At 39.0% G+C, this 18,216-nt stretch overlaps 1 protein-coding gene across 1 annotated transcript in view; it reads right to left on the reverse strand.

The window, feature by feature from the left end:
- LRP1 (LDL receptor protein 1) overlaps positions 1–16,220 on the reverse strand; it is a 206,232-nt gene extending 190,012 nt beyond the window's left edge. Inside the window, exon 1 of the mRNA XM_071592477.1 lies at positions 16,007–16,220. Within this exon, the coding sequence (XP_071448578.1) occupies positions 16,007–16,106 (100 nt within the window). The 5' untranslated portion in view covers positions 16,107–16,220. The remainder of the gene's footprint in view (positions 1–16,006) is intronic.
- Positions 16,221–18,216: the final 1,996 nt, after the last annotated feature.

The following is an 18,216-nucleotide window of genomic DNA, read 5'->3' on the forward strand; positions in this document are numbered from 1 at the left end:
ATAGAGAAATTTAATTGCTTTATAAAATGCCCGTCACTTCCAACTTACCACCTCCCTAGAGCAACAATATATTTTTCATGTAAACACGGGAACCGGGTTGAAATATTAAATTTCAATGAATAACTAGGACAGTGCCCTATTTCACCAAGCTTAAACGAAATACAATTACTCCACAATTTCAAGTAAGAAAAGAGTCAGAAAGAATTTGAAATTACGGCTGTCACAATAATTGTTGAGATTATAGAGGGTTTTTGGAGGGCAAATGAGCTTACAGACCACTTTCATTGCTGGTTTCATGTATACGTAATCTCATAGGAGAGCCTATTAACGAATTCAATTCCAAGAATTAACGCTCATTTTCAAAATCTTGGATAACTCCGACTTTGTCAGTACAACAACGAATTAATCGATCGCCTAAGTTAACAAAAGAATTAACAGTTAATAACCCAAAATTTGCATGTAAAACCCTACTTTTAGCAAACCACCGTTTGTTCTTACAATTTAAAAGCAATGCTCAGAAACTTACTCCATTTGCAAATATTGCAATATTATTATTCTCTTATGCGACCATGACCCTTAGCATTCAAATAACTTCCCCTTTTGCTTTACATAACAAAAGAAAAAACGAATTTCAATTTACGCCGTAATTTAAATGAATACGAACACCGAGGTTATTCAAATGATCCCCTCCAATTTAATCTTCACACCGGTGACATGTCTCCCGAGGGATGGCGGCATTGAATTTCGAAAAATCGTGTTTGGCCAGATATTGACCCTGCAAATACGATTGTTCATCTCATAATATCGGGGATTCATTTTTAAAAATCTATCATACTCTTTTGACGTTTCTGGTAGATTTTGCTAGTTTACGACCATCATTAGACGAAGGCCATCTTCGTAGAAATTAAATAATTGGCGTCCAAGAATGATGCACCATCTCTAAATGTGTCATTCAAAATGATAATTAGGGCTATTCCAGCGACAATATTTTACTACATGATATATTACATTATTAAACAACATTTAGAGTATCGATATTGCATACTTATCGGTATATTGCATCATTGATATTTCAAAGCAGGTATTACGAGAGTATATGCTATAAAATGAGAACAACGGAACGGCATCTAGACGGCGATGGCTGGAATTGGAGTCCTCTTATATCTCCCATGTCCGCATATAAAGTCGAATCTGTAAAACAATTCGTTAACTAACTTATGTGTTCTAAAACTACCCTGAAAGGCTATGAAAACTTGCATAAAATGTTCGAACGATCCACAAAATGTCATTACAAAGAGCCACATTGCAAACGAAATTTAAATGCAGCCACGCTACCTTCGTACGAAGTAGGAATCTAAATTTCGAAGGGCGGTCCCTCGGGTGTTCCTTCTTACGCCATTACCCAGGACCTAGTATTCATTCAACACATTAAACACTCAAGAAAACGATATTCAAGGCAGGAAGGAGGAAGTCAATACATCCACTAAAAATAAAATCAAACGACATGTATTGCGGGTAAAGGAATAAAAACAAACTGAATTTCGCCACAGTATATAAATAATAAAAATAAAACCTACTATCAAAATGAAGGAACCGGTTTTTAAGAGCAGTAAAATTGAAAACGGAACTGTATAAGAGTAGCAAAGGGATACAATTTTATTCGTCTCGCTGCAGAAAAAATATACCATATAACCGCCACCCGAAATCGCACATCAATCAAAAGCTCTATTACTATTGATGCACAAAATTCTCGGTTCTTCGGCACGGAAACATAAAATAATTACACGAAAATCCGCGCACACGGTGTAAGAACCTGTGTTTTCGCTTCATTTTTGCACGCGCTGTTTTTATCACTTAAATTGGCATCGCTTGAAATAATGCATATTTAACCCCCGTTAAAAACCGGCTTAGATAGTTTTGTATCTATCCTTACTACTCATCAATCTTCCTCTATATCATTATCTGTAAATTATACTCAATGTCAGTTCAATTTCTTCTTTTAATTATCTCTCTATATTTAACAGACTTATACTTAACTCAAGTGGTTGCAAAATTCTTGGCATTAACTAAATTAAAGAGACCTAGACACTCGTAACTGTATAATACGGTGAGTTTTCTTTGCATACCGTCGAATAAGGTCCGTCCACCCAACTGATCTCACGTTTCCAATAAATGGACGAAGCGACGAAAGTGGTGCAACGAAATATCCTGATTGGCTTAAAAAAATGTGTGCACGAGACGGATTCTGCTCTAATGACTTCATTACATCGCAAGCTCTCAATCCGACTGCATCCATTTTCTTACTTATTGTAGAATTAGTCAGGTTGTTAATCACGCGATAGGTGATTAAGGATTTGCATTCTCATTATTACAACCTTTGCGCAAATGAGCCAATTCGTATGGCGTACTTTTGCAAAATTCGGTCATAAATCCAAGCAAAAAGAGGAAATATCAGACTGATGCTGTTGCTGGCTAACTAACCTTCCTTGAAAGAGAGTCGGAGTCCATGGATGGAGAGAATATTAAGCGGCAATTATCACTTCCAGGGAGGTTTGGGAACATTTTATTCAGTTAGTCGTCCATTATAATTGGCTTCAACTGTCACCTCAAGCATTCGTTGCGCTATCAATGACCGCTGTTCTTGATCCACACCTATTCCCTCTTTATCTGCCTCGCCTTATACGCAACTACCTAAAATGGAGAAAATCACCTCAACAGCTTTCGGCCTACATAACGACGGCCTGAATGAGTTAAACCAGAATGCTTTTCAATTAAAAATCAACACATGTCCATTCCCAGACTGATGTGACATCAGCCGCGAATGATTCGTGTATTTAAATATATATCTTATGCCAATATTTCCAAATCACGAAGCACCAATCCTAAAAGTCATATTAAACTACTCTCTTGCTAATTATTTCATCCCTATAATTATTTCAAACCAAGTATACTCAGTCAAGTATTCCCGCTGACCCTCACGAACTGACTAATATCCGCGTGCAAATAAAGGCGATAAAACAACATAATGGTAATTATGTATCCAGCGCAAATTGAAAACTTACGAAGTACTTTGGCTTCACCTTTTCAACTAAAAGTGGCGTACTTAAAATTAAATTGAACTTTTGCGACCGCATTCCACTCAAACGTTAGCAAAAATGTGCCAAAGATTATAAGTCATGTAATTATGTTTGGTCGTTAGTCACCGCTCACAAAATCACGAAGGAATGGCTACTACTGGTTCTCGCTGCGACCATTTAAACTTGTGCGCAACAAAAAATACTACAAAAAGCTCAACTCCGGAGTTTGCCCCGACAATTTAAAACGGTAAGATTACTCGATAGACTGTGGAGACTAGACGTCCATTCGACATTCGCAAAAACCCCTCGCGTGTGCAACATAATGAACCGCCACCTATCCGATCGCGATCTCTGGTTGGCCGCCATCATCTGTGGTCGCGGAAATGTAGTCCCCAAGCGGGAAGAACCCCTTAATTCAAGGGGAATGACGTAACGCAGACATGGCATGGGGGACATGGAAAAGTGGCTTTAAATCTCCCAGAGAGAGAGGTGCAGACAGGAGAAGGGGAGGATGAATAAGGTGGCGAACGAGGTCAGTCTTGGGTCGACCTCTTCGCTGGATCCGAATCGTTCCGCAAGACTTCCACAGAACCACGAGGAGCGACCCGCGACTTTAGACAATTACGAGAGAAGGATAAGAGTAGCATACAGGTCGACTCGAGTATGAAGACGAGGGCAACTAACATCGGCCGTATTGATCCATTAATCGCGAATGTGGGGGTGAAGAGAGGACGAGAGGAGAGTCGGACGAGGACGTGGAGGAGGGAGGGGAGGGACACAGAACCAAACTACACACACACACTCACCCGGCAACATCGCATGATCTCTCTCTCTCCCTCTCCCATTGCCCACTTGAATCATGGTGATGGCAAGACGCGCGGAAGGAAGCAATGGGAGGAGGAGCGCTCGGTGGAGTGGAGAACGAGTGAAGAGGAGGGGTCGGCATACGAGGGAGGCGGGACGGTGGGCAGGAGGAAAACGGTGGTGTGGGAATGGGAGGGTAAGGGGAGAGGAGCTCGGAGTTGGGGAGGAATAAAAGAAAAAAAGTGCGATGGGGTTGTGGGCCGCAGAGGTGGGGGAGTGGGGGAGGCTGAGGAAACTGGAGGCGACGGAACAAAGGATGGAGAGAAAGGGAAGCGAGATACGAACCACGTAAACGGACTGAAGAGCGCTTTCAACGTCGGTGTGGACTGGGGCGTTATCTTTCGCTTTCGAGCACCCGTTTGACTCTTCATATACATTTCTGCCGCTGACTCGCCACCCTCGTCGATTCAGACGCGACTAGGGTTTGTAGTTTCGAGCACTTAATGAAACCCATTGCAGTTGGTTGGCCCAAGAGCGGTTAATGAAACCTTCTAACGGTGGGAGAGGAACTACGCATTCATCGCCCCTGTCAGAGGGGACGCTTGGGACGCAGTAGCCGATTTTATCAGGCCAGAGTGTATCGCAAGATGGATAAAATAATTTCCCGGTTCATTGCGAGATTACGGCAAGATACCGGAAGGGTCATGCGCCCTCATTTAATGCTTATTTATTAAGATTTTACAACAAAATCATGCATCACTTAACACATTATATTCAAACCTTGTGAACGTGCTCGGAGGTGTAACCAAAATTCTGAGATGATCAAATTGCTGAAGTAAAATCATAATAAAACGTCTTTATTGCGGCGAGATTGAGACAGGATAGTCCCTTCTTCCACTGAACACCTATCAAGTATCATCAAAATGTTCCTTCACTCAACAGTTCGACCTTACTGAGATTTTGTATCAACTTCAGCATGGCTTCCAGATCAAGTTGAATATTTTTTAACACAGTGCGCTTTCATAAATAAGCTTATCAGAATGTTGAATGAGGAAAACTTGACAAAATATTACGACGAAAAATCGGATTTTCCCTGATGGAGTACGTACAAAGCGGTACAGGGAAAAAAATAATAGGAGTACTGGGACGGGGAAAGGGAGAAGGATTGATAAAACAACCCGAGTGAGAGAACTAAGGACAGTTATTGAGGATGCTGATTGTCAGTGGTAGGGCGAAGGTGTCGGGAGAGGGAGAGAAGAGAGTTACGCAGCACTTAGAGCATTTAAAAGGAGGGGAAGAAAGGGAGAGTAGAAGAGAGTGGGAGAAGGTGGAGGGGTTGGGGCGATGAGCCCGCGAAAGGGCCCAACGGGCGGGAAGAGAAGAGATTAGGAGAGCAGGCAAAGGGGCAAGAGATACTGGACCACAAAGGACGAGCGATAGAGGCGAGGTAGGGCAGGAGAGGACTGGAGGCAGTTATCGGCCAATTCCGCGTTGGTCATCAAACGCAATTGGTGGCAGTTAAAGTCGCAGGCAAAGCCATGGGCCATCGGTAAAGGGCGATTGAAGTCAGCAAACCAAAACGCCAGCAAATACTTGCAAAGACAAAAAACTGATAGAAAGCATGCAGCTTTCATGCCATCTCCTATCGCTGTCACCTCGCGTAGCTTCTTAGAATTGGGAGTAAAACAATTTTAAAAGCAAACATTTGCTGGCAGAAAATAGCTCCCAATATTGACGGACTGTACTGGGAAGGGAGAGGGACAAATGTGCCCATATGCAAGCAGCGATCTGTTGCAAGAAATCGGGTCCTCATCCAATCCAGATTTTTCCCTCATATTTAACTATGCGAGCGGTCTTCCGGCTGTGGCCGAGAAATTGGGGAACGCTTTTTGTCCGAACTACATCGATCATCCAAGTACGCAACACACACGGCATTTAGAACCTAAAATCTTTACACTACTAATTTCCAGAGTCGATGAATTAAAGAAAAATTTTTTGGCAAGGAGTAAATATTTGTACACGCGTCATAAAAACATTTTTTAACGCGAGTGAAAAATTCGTTAAAGCTGATGAGGACTGATGAACGCCACGATAGGATGACATTAGAGCAAAGGCGAAATATAATTGAAAAATACATGGCAACGAATAATAAAACTTAAAAATAATGTAAAATTAATCCATAAGCGATAAAATTTTAACGGTCAAGACGAGGAGTAAACTGCGTAAGCGTTTAAAACAATGGTTTGCACTGAAACATCTAGCGAAGTAGAACACCTCTCATTACTGTACTCACCTCACATATTTGAATAATATGTTCAAATGGATTGAAGACAGTTCAGTAGTAGTAGTTTTGAGGGGAGGCGACCGACAGCTGAGGTCATTTGCGCCATAGGGGATGGATAGGAAAGGATGAAGGGTGGAGACATTAGCCTACTCTTTACGAAAGGCGCCAAGGGGTCCGCAGCTTAACGTCCCATCCGACGGACGGCGTACTCACTCAAAGTGCCCTCCACAAAGCACCTCAAGTGGGGATCGAGATACCTCTGAAAAATATTCAACACCGCCGGGATTTGAACCCGGCCCTCTGAGTGGGAAGCCAGTGCGCTAGCCCCCGCACCATCTCGATCCCCTTGAAGACAGTTAATTGGTCCCGATTTACAATTGATGCTGCGCATCTTTTTTAAGTGACCTACCTAATCATGAGAATCGGGAGGGTTTAGATTAGAAACCTGTGATTTGGTTAAGCATCTTGAATTAATTATTTTAAAAAACTTAAAGAGATTCCAGGAGTTACGAACGGATTATGAGGAAGCTAATAAAGAAGTAAAGCTAAAATAATCAATCTAAATATTCGGGAATACTAACATCTTATTCGAACCCAGTTAGAGAATGCCTCCAGTATACGTAAAAAGTTCCATCAGTGTCACAGAGAAAGTTCGTCACATCGCAGTTTAATGGATTAAAACGGTATGATGAGATGAGCAGTGAAATTATGACGTGTACATAACAGAGTGCAATATTAAGTATCAGGGAACAGAAGATTTAATATTACATTTCAAAGGAACAACTTAAGTGGACGAATTCAATTCAATTTTGAAGATCAATTACATTCCTCAGCTTATGTTAGTAAGCTGGCCACAAATATTAAGTTGAAGTACTATAGTCGAGGCCTTAAACATACAAGTATAAGGACTACTCGACCCCAGATCAATACACGATTGAAATAATTTCTAAAGACCTGTAGTTGAAATCTAATCTCTGAATATTCCTGTCTATATTTCGCCATTTTTCTTTCATCTATGGTTAAATATCTGAGCTAAGCCAACCAGCTCATGAAGATGCAAAAATGAGCTAAAAGCTACGCACAGCAAGAAAATAACTCGAGATGGTGAAAGTACTTATTACCGTTAAGTTAATGAAGTGATGAAATAACATGCCGTCCTTTTAACCCTAACGATAATATTGATTCCGTGACCACATCAAGTGAAATGTTTTATGAATTATATTAAAATCATTCATCTCAAAACGGAACGTTACATTTTTCACCAGTTTTACAGCGGCTTGTAACCGATACGACATATGTCTCCTTTCCTTTATACCTGGAGACCAATACACAAACATAAGAGGGGGAAATACTCTGAATGATTTCCAAATGGGGGCAGCTCATCCATGCACAACCGTCGATTAACGACCAACAAGTAGAGAATTATTTGAGATGCTTACTGAGGTGTCTAAGTTTTAAAGCACCTAAATCCATAATGATTCCCCTCCACGGAGACGACGTAGACACGATAGTTGGAGGTCGATGGTGAGGTTGGGATGCAGTCTCTTGGGCACTGCCTCATTCAACCAAGCTGTGTGATTTTCCCGGTACCAAAACTTCCCTGTACACCGCGGGCGGCATTTGGAAAGTCACTGATCCTACTTCCCCATTAAGCGTTCACACCACCCGTCGCCGTCATAATTTTGCATACCATAAGGCCTAATACGAGATGAGCACTACCCTCATTTATCAAACCAACTTTCGGGGTGATTGATTGCATGTTTACAACAGTCATTTATCTACCCTGGGGAATTTAGTCGAAAATATCAAAACAACACGTGTATCTTTAAAACATATTCCCGCTATTTGAGGTATGCCCATCCTAATTATTCACTTGCTTTATCACTCCTATCTCGTCATGACAAGAATATTTCAATGATTCTATAATTCTTCATGTACTATAAAGTGCATGATATTGTTAAGGCTACCCGATGACAATTTATGAGTAATAAACTTCGACAACAAAGACACGTGTCACTAAATTCAACGGACGACTCGCTGAGGACAATGAAATGCCTGCAGTCAGGTTATCCCACAAGAAGCGACCCCAACCTGTTATCTGGTACCCGAAGGACCATCAACCTTTTCTCAAATTTAGAATACCAGTTCCTTTATTGAAGATATACGACGCTAAAAGCTTCCTAGCAGAATGCAGGCTATAAACTTATTTACTTAGATTTACACTCCACGCGTTCAATATACATTAATCCCATATTTAATACCTGTGATGCTTGCTTTAATACTTCACCGTATCCATTACCGTGCTATGTTAACGCCAAAATGCAAGTTTCAAAGGAAAATGCATTTACATATTTGGATATCTTAATATTAATATTGTATAACTTTTTGTAATATTTAACTGTTTTAACAAATAATGCACAATTATCAAATTAAAATTACTCAGAAAATGTTTTACTGGAACAAACTGGTGGAACGTCAAAATATTGACCGAAAACAAATGAAAAGCCATATTCTATACGGAAAATATAGTATAGGGAAATTGTGAACAGTGGCGTCTGTGGTCGGAGGAGTAAAAAAAAGACTTAGATATACATTATCACGAGCCATATTGTTAGGCAAACAGCTGAGGGATATCCCCGTCTTGCCAGACGGCGCTAAAAAAATCTACGCCGAATACTTCAAGGAAGATACAACTTGCAACTTGCTCAACATCTGGGGATAGAAGAAAAGCACATACCGATGGAGTCTCATCTCATATTTAGCTAGCTTAACATACGTAATACTTAAAAGAATGGTAAAAAGTTTCTAAGCGTCGGAAAAAGATTTCATTGAATACCCGCGTTAATAAGCTCTTGTTGAACATTTATTAAAAATGTAAACTCACTAATGAGCGAGGCCTAAGCCTACTTTTCTTTATTTCCTAAGTAATAAAGCTCCATTTTAAGTATTGCTTGTGCTGTTATAAACTGCAATATATTCGAGTGGAAGGCGATGATGATTGGTTGGCTTTTATTCAATAAAATAAATTAACTCAATTAAGTTATACATAAATATCTATCTCAATCTAAAATACAGCAAATAGCAGCAACGTAAACAAGACGAAGCGACGAGATTAATGAAAAATCTTGAATACACATTAATTTGGCAAAGCATAAGGCCGTAGTTTGAACTAAAGCCCAGCCAAGAGGGGCGATTTTTTCTCTATGTCTGACCAAACACGTGCAACAGAAATGCTTTTTAAGCGTGGAAACAAGGACGTATCTGCTTTTAGGCAATAAAGCCACAGTTAACACTTCTGCATTTTTTTAATGGCCCTAGAAAATCAAATTCGTTAATAGGTGCACATGTATGGGCTACCATCTATTTTTATGCTTAAATTAGAAACGACGAATTTCTATTATCTTTATCGTACAAGACGTACTGAATGAATTTCAGCAGTCTTCTTTATTAAGCTACAAACCTCTGCATATTGGTTGGAGAGACAAATATCAATCAAAATATTCAGAAAAAGTTAAATACGTGAGCATTTTGATCGTACTTTACATATAAGCGCACTGACGACTTCAAACAATAATCAATTAGCTAATTACGAGGGTACATAAAATATATAAGATTGTATTATTCATGATCGAAAGTCACTCGCCCATTATTTGAAAATCATATAAGTGAACTAACCCACACACGAAGGCTTCAACCAAGGCGTTTAATTTCCTTTTATCCTGCTGAGTAACTCCCTAAGCTCGTAACCCTCTTGTGAGCATACAAATTGCGAAACCATGGGTTCTATTCTCAGAAGACAAAACAACATACGTGCGTATAGGTGTTCAATATCGCTTGAAATACATATCATCCTAATCGATTTTCCGAGACCAACCGCTGGCTATAGCGATAGATCACTTCATTACTAGTTACTCGTATCATAAACGTGCCAATTTATTCAGTATTGTCACGTAAAGTGGTGGGACTCCAGTGGTATTAATGTACTCCAGAACCAATGGTGTTACATTTCCAGTATCTTTCACTTGAAGTAAACTTTCGGTAATGAATCCGTTAAATGCGAAAAAACAATAATTAATGCCAAACCGATTTCCTCTTCTGAAATAATTTTCGACGGCGATTCACATTACAAAGTGTCTCAATGCCACATCACCCCTATTCCTAGCCCGTTGCTATCCCTAAACTCATTTATTCTACATACTTTTCCACTTTAATTAATTGGAGCAGGTGAAACAGTTAACGAATCGGCAGTACTTTGAAGGATCATTGGCTCAGCCGTAGGGACGTAGAAAAAGAATGAATACCTTTGCTACAAGCATTTGCTGGGTAAAGGGAACTGATGACACTCATGCTAGGTAAATACTCAAAGGAAAGATTAATTAATATTTTAAAATAGAGAGCAGCGCTATATGGATCTGAAATCTGACCACTGAACAAAGGACGAATGTAGATAGGTAGGAGGCTACGCCTTTTAGATGTGGGTATGAAGGAGACTCAAGTAAATAAATTAAACAAATGAGCTGGAATACTAAAAACTCAAATGAATTGGAGAGAACTTTGTTACACGAAAGCCTAAGAAGGTAGATAATGGGAGCTAGTGTTATTTTAAAGCTCGAGACAATGGAGAATGCCAGGGATACGAGTAATAAAAGGCAAACAATAGACTTCTTGATCGACTGCTAGAGGACAAAAAGAACTAAGGAAGGAAATACTTAACGGCAAAGAGGAGGAATCCACCCGAGTACGTAGCACAAAATAGTATTTAGATACCGTCCGAAATATATCTTGATAGACAATTTGACTGGAGGTGGGTGGGACACGCTAAATTCTAAATAAGAATATTCAAGTGAAACGGAGTACTTATTCGATACCAACAAATATCAGCAGTTACATACTTAAAAAGAAAGAGATTGTCTTTGTTATTTGCATGCATTTACTTGCAAATAGCATCCTAACCGCAATGGCAATGACGATAAAATGAAGACAGGATGGCAACTCTCGAGTAAAAAAATATTAATTAAAAATTGGCAATTTTCCACAAAATAAAATTTAACGCGACCGGTTTCAATGCAACTACATCATCATGAAGTCAAATTTGTAATTAATCACGATATTCCACCATATCACGCCTGAATGGTATCTTTTTTTATAAAATAATATTCTCAACCCTACCTTTTGACAAAAAGAGGAATATGGCATGTTGCTTGACACAGGAATGCCGCAATTCCATGCTTTCCGAATCGCTTACGCATGAAACCCTCCCTCTCGAAAGAAAAAACCTATAACCATGCAAATCGCAGTGGGACGGTGGAGATGTGGACAAAAATTCGCCAATCATAAAAACCTAACAATGAATATGGAGATGGAATGAAATTGAAAAAACATGGATGACTGTCAACAAAACTTCGATTAGAATGTGAGTGCAATTGGAAAGGGAAAAACAAAAGACTCTAACCAAGCTTTTAACCTACCTAAATTGAAACTAATATAAATCAATGTAATTTATTTGCTACTTCTAATTGCGCAACCATTATAAATGAAGCAAATTATCTCAGACACTTTTCTTGTGGACTCTTCTATTCGTGCAGCGTAAGTAGTAAGTTCAACGATATTCATTGCCGAAGTAGAAATGAGGGTGAATATTATTTTTAAGTTTCTTCGGGTACTTTTTTCTTCAATTAATACTAAATATTCCCTGTGATTTTTAATATTTGCACATGCAATATTTTATCATAATTTCTCTTCCCTCATATTTCATATTCATTGATAATACGCTTCCGAATAGATTAATTAAGTAGAGACACTCCAGATTTTCCTGCCCATCCTAATTTTGGCATTAACAATCGAACAACCGCAGTAGCAAAATTCTTCACCACATAATTATAATAAAGTAACTTAGAAATGTGACGCGTATGTTTTCCATGCACATAAGTATTGCAATAAAATGAACGGCGCTGATTATAGGTAATTATACCGATACGTCTTACTTTAAATCATCCAAAAGACGAACTGAGAAAACAACAAAACGTTGATCAGAAATATGCCACAGCAAACACCAGGAGAGACGAATTCCACCATCGCAAACACTTCTCTCTTTTTTTAATTACCATGCGTTCCAGAAATCGAAAAATAAGCTAAATAAATATTTCTGAGAGAGAAAATTTGGGTTGCGATATAGACGGAACTTATCTGTTGCACTTCTCTTTCAATAATATCTGCGATTAAAAAGCTTATCTCTCAATTGAGATAAAGGTTTCGTTGAGGCAGTGCAACACCAGCTCTACTCCATTATATAATAATAAAATGACAACTCGATAGAAAACTGATACGTTCCATTCAATCGTTCTAAATTAATTTTACCCTCGGGAACAGTTGGGCTCAACATCAATTTAAGGTGTGTAATAACATTGTCTTTACCATAGAGCTTGTTAATTTCTCACTACGCCACACGCCGAGTTTCCTGTTTCCATTCCTAACAACCTTTCGTTTTACGGTTTCCATTCAGTCCAAAATCCAGGTTGAATAAGTCATTTCCCGAGGTCAGTTTTCTAGAAACAGATTTTGGTCAGCAGTATACTGAAAGCATATATTCGACCCAAAAGTTCTGCTCCCCTAAAGATTCGTAATCTATATGCCCCATCAGCCTTTAAACACGGAGTCAAGGTCTTTAGATATGTCCTTATTTGGCTTTCCATAAGCAAGAAGGTATTGAGAAAATAAAATGCATCCTTGTTTTGCTGTGAACAGAACACATTACACTCTCCGTCATGTCACAGGCGAAGTATAGGCCCTGCCAAGGCGCCGATTTGTAAGGGGTGCGGCCTGCGTCTTAAAAGTATGACACTTCATAGGCGCCAAATTTTGGAATCAATAAGGTTAAGATTACTCTACAACTGGCTAACATACTGATTGCGGGAATGGGGTTTCGAGTATGAATTCATACTAATACGTACGCGCACGCCCATGACCAACGAATGCTATGGGGACGACGGCGAGGCGCCGCTTTCCATGAATACGCACACGATTTAATAATTTATAAAAACATTGCAAACATCTCCACTCATTTGTGACTGGATTTACATCGACTATTATTAACCGAAACAAGAATTAAGACTTGAAAAATATGCAAAAAAATAAGAATGACCTGCACACGTTTCATTGTGTATTTTGGACAAAGTCATTTTGACAAGAGGAATACATCCAAGAGCACCTCGACATGTTCCAATAGCAAGTCAACACGTGCTTTTTAACGATAACCGACGGCTGTTACGAAGAGCAAGAGAATACATTGGAATATGACGTTCTTAGTTACTGATATTTTTTGTAACATTAGCGCAATTACTTACTATTTATTTCAATGTCTCGCGGATTTCGTCAAACATGTGGTGCCTAAAAATTTACTTGTCAAAGCAACCGATAATTTACCATCAACCGCCAACAAGAAAAAGTGTACCACCTTTCACCTACTGATTACACATTGGGTCCTCAGCTACATTACGAAACAAAATGGGAATCATCGCCGCAGCGTGTAGTACTACTTTAATGTAGGCAACCGCTGGAATAATGAAATCCATATTAACCATTACCCCCCGGCTCCATCAGCATGGTCAAACTTTCCCCCTTGAAGGCCTGCTAAGGTAAGACTTGCGAGACGCTCCTGCATGCATCAAGTGACTATCTGACAAACAGTGCGTTAAATGTAACAATGAACGACCTACAACCGCAATAACATTCTTGGGAGAGGTAATCACAGGCAAACGAAACACATGATGATACTAAATACATTGGAATATGACACTTGCAATACCCTCACGAAAGCCAAGTGAAGAACCTATCGCAATCGAATTACTGGGAGGCAACCCGCTGGACCGCATTATTGACACGAACAACAACACTCGGCTCTCTTGTCGATAGCTGTTGAAATAGTATACGCTGTACTGCAACCAGCGGCCGTAAGAATATAAGAGGTGGAAGTAAGGACATTTTATTTTTCAAGCCAATGGGGAAATAATCAAGAATTGGGCACTTGCTCATATTATTTACGAGTACTAAAAATCTTTTTCATAGGTAGCTGCTCAATTTCAATCATTAGCAATCCAAAGTGCTAAGCGTGAAAATATGCTGATTGTAAAATAATTTTACGATTTTGACGTATTTTGTAAAACTTTCAAACAAATTTAAAATTCACATGTTCTTAAAACAAGATATTTCCGTAGGAAGGAAAGGGTAAGACTAACGGGGAGATAGGAAATATTAAAATAAACGATATTATCTGGATTATAAGAAAATTGAAGTCTGCAATTACCAACTTCAACTTGAGAATTGATGAACAAAAAAATCATGAAGGCAATCTAAAGCTAGCAACATAATGATGTTTTCGTGTAATAATTTCGTGCAAAAACCTTAAGAATTAGATGCGCCATCGCATTATAAGAAAATTAATAACTATGAAGGTATTTGACTAAAACCAATTGTAGCGTTCCCCAAAGTGGATAGCCATTTGAGGCTATACTGTTGATTTGGTTTAAGGTAATTTGAAGTATGCGGTGATTAAATAAGGTCCTTTTTTTAATCCTTCATTTACCATGAACGAACAATGGTCGTTATCTGGCTGAAAAGAACCAAAAAGTACAAAATAGGGAATATTTGAATGAAATCTACACTGGCCCTTATTTGCAGAAAGCGCAACGAATATTTCTCAGGGGATTCACATAGGCTGCAAACTTACATCGAGGAACCGTCAACTTCGTACAACTTAAGATGGTAATTAAATAAGTCTTATGACTTGTCGTTACCAAAAAATTGTCAGGAAGAAAAAAAAAGCCTTAATACTAGATACTTCAATCATGTAGCCACATTATTTCCCATTACATTCAGATGAAATAGTTACAAAAAGTATTACCCCGTTAGGGGCCCGCTAATAATTCTAATGTGACAAGAAGACGACGACACAGAAAAATGTGCTCATAATATTGCCCGACGAAAAAATGAAAGCAGCAACGCCACTCCTTAAAATTTATGCGAACATATTGCAACACCAATTCTCAAGTTCCACGCCAAAGAAATCTACTGATTGCCTTTTTTTCAAAGACCGAATTCAGTTACAATTCGAAATCCATTGCACCACCTTAGAAAGATTTAAGAACTAAAACATGACGCATCGCTTCAAACGTTTCTCCTCTGATCTCATTCAGGGTTCACCGTGGAAAAAACATCGGGTTAGGAAAATGAACAAGCAACTCGGTAATTTAAGGATATATTAAAATAAAAGCCATCACAATAAATAACAACAGAGGTGTACATCCTATCGCTCCAAAAATGGAACTCTACATCCCATCTTTCCGGGTCAAAAAGGGAACAACACGAACTTATTTCAAGCATCGACAACTAACTCTAACAAACAAATCCAATTCCCACGCACGATGTCGAGAGGGAATACGGCTACGACAGGGAAACCAGTTCCCGAACTCCCGCTCTCTCCCGACATCTTTCCTTTATAGGCACCTGGTCATGTGAAACTGAAAACATATGTCTCAGAACATTTAGGAACGAGTAAATTAACCGAAAAGGGTCCTGCAGTGTGCTCTTGTTAAGCTGCGAACTGTAGGTTCTGCCACTCAACCGCATCTATTTCCGACTTGAAAACATGAATCGAAGGGGATAATAACATTCAGGACTGTCAAAGAAATTGCTCGAGTAAAATATAACGGCAACCAGAAATGGGTTCTTAATGAAGAAAAAATGAAAATATTCGCATGCAGCAGTGGGATATATTATGAGTAAACTTATGCAACTAGATAATTGCTCTACTCAAATTATGAAATACACATGGATATTCACTTACGGTGAATCCTGGCAACACCTCCACTTGCTCTTAAACCGGCGACCACAAATAGTAAACATAGCGACAGAGCCAAAATGTTAAGTCGCCAACCTAATCCCATGGCACACGATGTTCACCACCTAACAATTATCTTCAAAAAATGTTTATAACACATTCATATTTCGCCCAACTTAGTTAAATCTTTTTTTAATGTAATCTAATCCGTCCGCGAAGGAGCTCTATACCTCTAAATGAATCTCGAGCACTCGAATGAAAGAGTGCTCCTCGGCAGCAGTGATAATATACGCCGAGTGGCGCTTTTTCCTGCTTGTCGTTGTGCGGTACGGCAGTTGAACGAACTAAAGGTGGTAGGATGAGCACACGATGGCGTATCTATCGATGAAGATAAAATTAGGGGATGGATGAAACTTTTCGATTAAAATTATGTAATCAGCGGGGAAATTTAATGCTGTATGGAAACAATTTTTTAATCCCTAAACTTACGTTAAACATGTTCCATAGCAAATATTGTTCGCTTAGTCGCCTAATAAAATAAATTTCTTTGCATTGTATGTGGTGAAGCTGGCGTACAGTATTATGTACATTTTTTTCCTTTGCCATCAAGTGATCATATTTTCGGAGTGTGAAGTCATCTGGTGCCAAGAAAATTTTAACTCCTACTAATTTGGTGTACTAAGAAGTTTCATTTCTTAGTTACTACCTATAGTTTCATTATTTTACGAACAACATCAAATTTTCAACTATCATGCTTGTACGATGGAATTAGCGGAAAAAGTAACACTTCAATTTTTCTCAGGTGTTACATTCATTAGATTTCCCATGAGTTGAAATGCATGTAGTACCTGTATTTTCCCGGCTAATATTGTTTATGAATCCATCGCGGGTTCTCCACCAGGTCGTTCCGCTTGCATAGTTTCTAAGGCTTCTCTGTCATCGTCCTGTCTGCGTTGGCTGCCCGAGGTCTAGCCTTCGAGGCTTGGGGGCGCAAACCATACTCTCGTGGAAAACTTAATAAGAATTTGGTTTTATTATATGCAACTTATAAAAACCTTTTCTATTGTGTTTAGGAGACTGTTCAGCTTAGACGTCAACTTCTAGGGCGTTTATCAATTGGGGATACAAGGATTAGTATGCTATCAAATATCTCACACTGATCCATGTGGTGGAACTTGTATGAGGGTCATGGATGATCAACCAAGGAATTCCTTGTATATAATTTTGTTTAAAGAATGAAATTTTATCGTGTTATTTATGCAGAAATTCATTTCTGCAAACTGGAGTTTTTCCACTACGCTGGCATTAGAAGGGCACCTTGAGGCTGGTTGGTCGCATTGGCTGGAGAAAACGAAATTCAAACCAGTAGACGTTCCCACATTGAAGTTGCGTGATTTTCCGGGAGTAAGTTCCTCCTGGGAAGACGGATGACACCGAAAAATGATGCCCCGCCATACCAGTATCTCAAATAAGGTTGGGCTGGTAGAATAAGAACTATTCTCTCATTTTATTCTTCAAAGGGAAAGCCTTGTTTAATTTTTTGGAACTCTGGAAAGAAGCACATGAATGATTTCCAATGCACCATGTAGGTGATGGGAAGTTCTTTACAATGGTCTCCTTGCAATGGGAGTCCCCGTGAATAATTGAAAACACTACAGGATAGCGGAAGCAATTCGTGTTCAGCACTGGAATGGCATTATGCATCAATTGCTGTTAAATTAAATCCTTTTATTTACCCATTAAGGTTCGGTGTTGCATTTTATTTTTTCTTTATAATTGCACTGTTTGTACAAAAGTGCTAACCTCTGTATATGCCGCACCTTTGCTAAATGGCTCATGTTACAAATGACTCAGTTCACCTCACAGATAGATGTACATTTTTTCCCAGAGTTGTTATATATGTGCAGCGAAGACAATGAAAAATAATAAAAATTTTTACTTATTGATTTGACATGTGATCAAATGCATGGAGTGCAAAGATGAACTTACCTACACAAGTAAATCTTTCACATTCTGTCCTTAAATTGGGACTATTAACACTGGCGGCTAGTTAGGAACCCTCAAGAGAATTTTAGCGGCAACCAGTTCTATATAAATTAAAAATTGCCTATTTTTTATTTTTTAAATTTATTGTGATATTCCACCGTACACCTGAAACGTCTCTTTTTATTAACAGTTCTATGTACTTCATATGTTCTGGCTACACTTTAAGGAAT

The sequence above is a fragment of the Hetaerina americana genome, unplaced genomic scaffold, assembly GCF_022747635.1.
Source record: "Hetaerina americana unplaced genomic scaffold, ioHetAmer1.1.p SCAF_5, whole genome shotgun sequence".
Taxonomy (NCBI): domain Eukaryota; kingdom Metazoa; phylum Arthropoda; class Insecta; order Odonata; family Calopterygidae; genus Hetaerina; species Hetaerina americana.